The sequence below is a fragment of the Microtus ochrogaster genome, chromosome 10, assembly GCF_000317375.1.
Source record: "Microtus ochrogaster isolate Prairie Vole_2 chromosome 10, MicOch1.0, whole genome shotgun sequence".
In the NCBI taxonomy this organism is placed as follows: domain Eukaryota; kingdom Metazoa; phylum Chordata; class Mammalia; order Rodentia; family Cricetidae; genus Microtus; species Microtus ochrogaster.
This window is the reverse complement of record NC_022016.1, coordinates 49,534-54,301: the sequence shown is the minus strand read 5'-3', so window position 1 is coordinate 54,301 and position 4,768 is coordinate 49,534. Positions and strand designations below refer to the sequence as shown.

Sequence of the window (4,768 nt, the reverse complement as noted above, 5' to 3'; positions counted from 1 at the left end):
TACACAGGGTGCTGTGTGGTAGTATCTGCCACTAAGAGTGCTAGAAGAGAAAAGGGAAAATACATCAAATGTAGGACGTTAACTGGTAAATTGACAGTGATCTATAATATCACAACTTTTCTCTAAGTTTAAATTTTGTCAAAATAAGGGGGCAGGGCTATTCTCAAAGTGATTTTTACTGAGACCCAATTGTGCAAACAAATACTGACATAGATCTTAATATGTGGAGCCTCACCTCTTAAGCTACACTGTGAAAGTACCGCTCCTATTGTACACAAGATCAAGGATCACACTGATAGTACATAATTAGCTGGGCTCATATCCTGCTGGGACTCCAGAAACCTAATCTGCCAAGTAGACCTCATGGACTATGGGAAATAGCTGACATTTTGATCCGTTGATCCTGCATTCTGAGCAGACTAACAAAAAGACTAGCCTAACCCCAAGGAGACAAAACCTACACACTAAGTTAATTTCCTGTATCAAAACAAACATCAACGCCATGCTTAAACAGCTAAATGTTTTCAAAGTCCTCCTACCACCCCCACACTCTGCTTCTTTGCTTCATGCTTTAAATCTCTGCCTGAGAGTTGGGGTGGGGGTATTCCTCTCCTCAGAACTGTTGTCAGGAATAAGAGAAACACTGGTAGAAAGAGACTTAAAATGAGTCTACAATGATAGTTACCTGGTGCAGAGGAAAAGTGGGTGGCACTGGGAATATCAATGACTCCTCTTGGGTGGTAAAAACACTCTTTCTTATCATTCATTGATAATGACTGCCTGTGGCATTTAGTTTTTGTTAATTCACTGAACTATTCACACATGTGTAGCATGTATCTTATGTAGTGTTAAAGGGGTTTAAATGCATGTATCTTAAAGAACTTTAAAGAGTTCTTAAAAATCAAATAATAGGTGGATAATTTAAATTACTTAAGCCTACAGTCTATGATTAAGTAAATCATGGTATGTCGACTCAGTAGAGTATTACAAAGATGTAACAGAGAAAGAACAGTTCGTGTACTTAAATGACGTTATATGCAAGATGTATTGTTAAACAGAAACATTATGACATACATTATACAGGACAGACTACTGATTGCATAAAAGAGGAGACAGTAAAATGGGAAAAGGAGAGACGATGAAAAGGTACAACATTCCAGTCAGACCCAGCCTCTATTTCTTTATCTCTAATGTAAGAATAATAAAATCAATCTCATGGGTTTCTGTGAGGAGAAAGTAAACATATCTGACTATGTAAATATGTGAAACCTGGGCCAGACATGGTAGTACATTCTTGTAATTATTCAGGAGGTGGATGATGGAGGATAGTAAGGTTGGACAGCCTGGGCAACATAGTGACACTGTCTCAAACCACTTCCACAAAAGAATGTAAAGCTGTATGTCTTGAAATGAATTCATCAGAAAATGAACAGCACACAAACAGATGTTAAAAAGAGAACCAAATAGAAATGTAAATTGGAAAGCAGCATTGCCATTTGACTAGCCAGTAGATTAGCTATTTGGAGTAGACCCAAAACAAAACAAGCCCAAATTCAAATCAATAAAACTCCAACAGAAAAGAGGCCAAAAAAATCCCCTTGAAAATCATTAATATGAACGCTGAGATAAAATTCTAAATAAAATTCTGAGATAAAACATTAGATAAAATTCTAATGTTTATCAGAGTTTCTGAAATAGTTTTTGAAATATTAAAAGAATAAGAGAAAAAAGATGTCTCAGGGAAAAAAATACCCAAAGAAATAATTTAAAGCATTCTATTTGGAAAATGGCTTAGGACCTCCCTCACACCTAGACAATGGTGCACACTAAAGACAAAAACAATGAGAAATTTAGCATATTACATGCAAAGGTGGGGGGGGCAAAAGGCAGCAGATTTCTCCATCACAACTAGAGAGGCCAGGGCATGGGAAGCATTACAGGCTGAAGGAAACTGTCATGCAAAACTCTCCATCCAGGAACAACACTAAGGAATGAAGGTAAAACAAGGCACTCTCAAATGCAAGAAAATGAAGACTCATCAGCAACAGACCTGCTCTAAAGGAAATGACAGAGGAAGTTCTTCAGACTGAAAGGAAATGATACCAAATGAAGTGTAGAGCCCTGGAAGTGGAAGGAAAGGGAATGTAAATTGTTAATATCTGCACATGCAGTTACAGAACTATTCAAATGAAAAGCCTGCAAACTCTTCAAAATACATGTGACTGCTGAAGACTATCTAAACCAAACAGTCTAGATAGAAGTGTGAAAGTGTGTTAATATAATTAATTCGGGAGAAGGCGATAGTCACATTTTCCACATCTTACTTATGGTGAAATGAAAAGAGGAGTGAGGAGACATAAAGGGTGAGGGAGGGAGGGAAGAAGAGATGGAGGAGGGGAGAGACAAGTCATCCCAAAGCAACCACTCCACTAAAATGCCTTAAGGATTTGAAGATAAACTATACAACGATCTGTTTAAAATTTAATCAAATATATTTAATTGAAGTATGAAAAGTATTCAAATACTGTATGTTGTCGGAGTTTCTGTCCTACCAGGGTCCCGCAATCATTAAGTCCCAAAGAATATCACACAGAGGTCTATATTAGTTATAAACTGATTGGCCTTTTAACTCAGGCTTCCTATTAACTCTTATAACTTATATTAGCCCATTATTTTTGTCTATTCTAGCCACATGGCTTGGTACCTTATTCAGCGAGGCAGTCACATCTTACTTCCTCTGTGGCTGGGTCACGACTGCCGACTAAACTTTCCTCTTCCCAGAATTCTCCTGGTCTTGTCACCCTGCCTCTACTTCCTGCCTGGTTTCCCTGCCTATACTTCCTGCCTGACTACTAGCCAATCAGTATTTTAGTAAAATACAATTAACAGGGTATTAACCATTGTCCCACAGCAACTGTAAAAGAGATTTGAAAAGAAAATAAAGAATTAGAAAAATTTTTACAATTTTATGTCAAAAAAATTAAGTCAAAATACATTGATGCACATTAAATGATGAAATAAATACCCCAGTTAAAATACAGAGGCTGTTAGAACAGATTTTAAACCCAATTATGGGGCTGATAAGACAGCTAACAAGTCAGACAACCTGATCTCTAACCCTAGGACCCACATGGTAAAAGAATAAAACAACTCCTACAAGTTGTCCTCAGAACTTCACACTCATGCTTGTAGCACACACGTGTACACACACACACATGTACACACACATGTACACACACATACACACACACATACACACACATACACACATACACACACACATACACACACATACACACACACATACACACACACACATACACACACATACACACACACACACAAAATAAATGTAATATTTAAAAAACAAATTGTGTCTTATATACAAGAATTTATGGGGGAGCATGAGGAGGAGAGGAAGGGAAAACTGGGATTGGTATGTAAAATAAAAAAAAGACTGCTTAAAAAAAGAAATTTATTCTATATACCTAAGAATAGAAGTAAGTTAAAAAATAAACAAAGAGGGTTGGAGAGACAATTCAGTGAGTAAGAGCACTGGTTGTTCATCTAGAGAGCCCAGGTTTGATGCTCAGCACCCACATGGTGGCTCAAAATAATCTGTAATTCCAGTCCCAGGGGATCCCCTTTTTCTGGCCTCTGAAGACACTGAATGCACATGGTATACAGACATACAAGCACCCATGCACATAAAATAAAAATAAAAGTTAAAAATATTTTCAAATGAATAGAAAAAAATACAGTGTGTGAGCCCTAACTACAAGAGAGCTATGATAACATCAAAACAAAGATTCAGTCAAGAACAAGAGGGATGTGACATGATGATAAAAAGCAAAGATCCCAGTGTGCAGAAGTCCAGGACTTCAGTGTCAGATTCATGAACTGTTACTGTTGGAGATATCAACATGCCTATCTCATTAATCCACAAAAGTCAGAAAGAATGCATAAGAATTTTAAACAATACTATCAACCAGCAAGTCTAACTTATTTACATTCAGGAGACACTAACCGGGCACTCAAGTCAGCAGGGACATTGCCAAGATATTCTAGGTCACAAAACAAACCTTAACATACTTAAAAACACCAAAGCCAAACTATGTTCTCTGACCATAATGGCATTATACCAAAAGTCAGAAACTAAAAAGAAACAGTAAAAAAAAAAAAAAAAAAAAAACTTAACCAACACACTTCTGGCCAGCCATGCATGGATCAAAGAAGAAGTAATGGAGAAAATTAGAAGACACTATGAATTAAACAAAAACAAAAATATAATGTATTAAAAATAGCTGGACACAGTGACAGCAATGCTGAGGAGGAAATCTCTAAGCCAAATGCTTTAGGAAAGAAAGGTCTCAAGTCAACAATTGAGGCCTTTAGCTCAGAAGCAGGAAAATAAGCAAAATTAACCTAAGGAAAACAAAATTAAGGACAAAATAAATATAAAACTAGAAACTGGTGAAATAGAAAGGGGAAAAAATCCAAGGCCCTACTGCAGCTAGGGTCTGTGTTGATATCGGTGGCTTGTTGCCATGAGAGCCATTTGGATTCCCAGGGTCTGGGCCGCAATCTGGGGCCATGTTGGTGTCTGAGGGCCATGCTAATGCTGGAGCTAAACTCACCAGTGTGGCCTGTGCTGCCACCTGGGGCCTCAGTGACATACAGACACAGGCTGCTACACAAGACCATGGTCCATGTGGCCAGTAGGGACCACTCATTGGTCTGGGGTCTGCAATGCAACCTGTAGAGTGCT

At 37.9% G+C, this 4,768-nt stretch overlaps 1 protein-coding gene across 1 annotated transcript in view; it reads right to left on the bottom strand.

Annotated features, from left to right (window-relative positions):
* Positions 1 to 4,704, bottom strand: part of LOC106143745 (CDK5 regulatory subunit-associated protein 2-like) — a 13,026-nt gene extending 8,322 nt beyond the window's left edge. The window contains exons 1-2 of the mRNA XM_013348215.1: positions 4,638 to 4,704; positions 2,051 to 2,121 (exon numbers count right to left, since the gene is read on the bottom strand). Of these exons, the coding sequence (XP_013203669.1) occupies positions 2,051 to 2,121; positions 4,638 to 4,704 (138 nt within the window). The remainder of the gene's footprint in view (positions 1 to 2,050; positions 2,122 to 4,637) is intronic.
* Between the last annotated feature and the right edge of the window lie 64 nt (positions 4,705 to 4,768).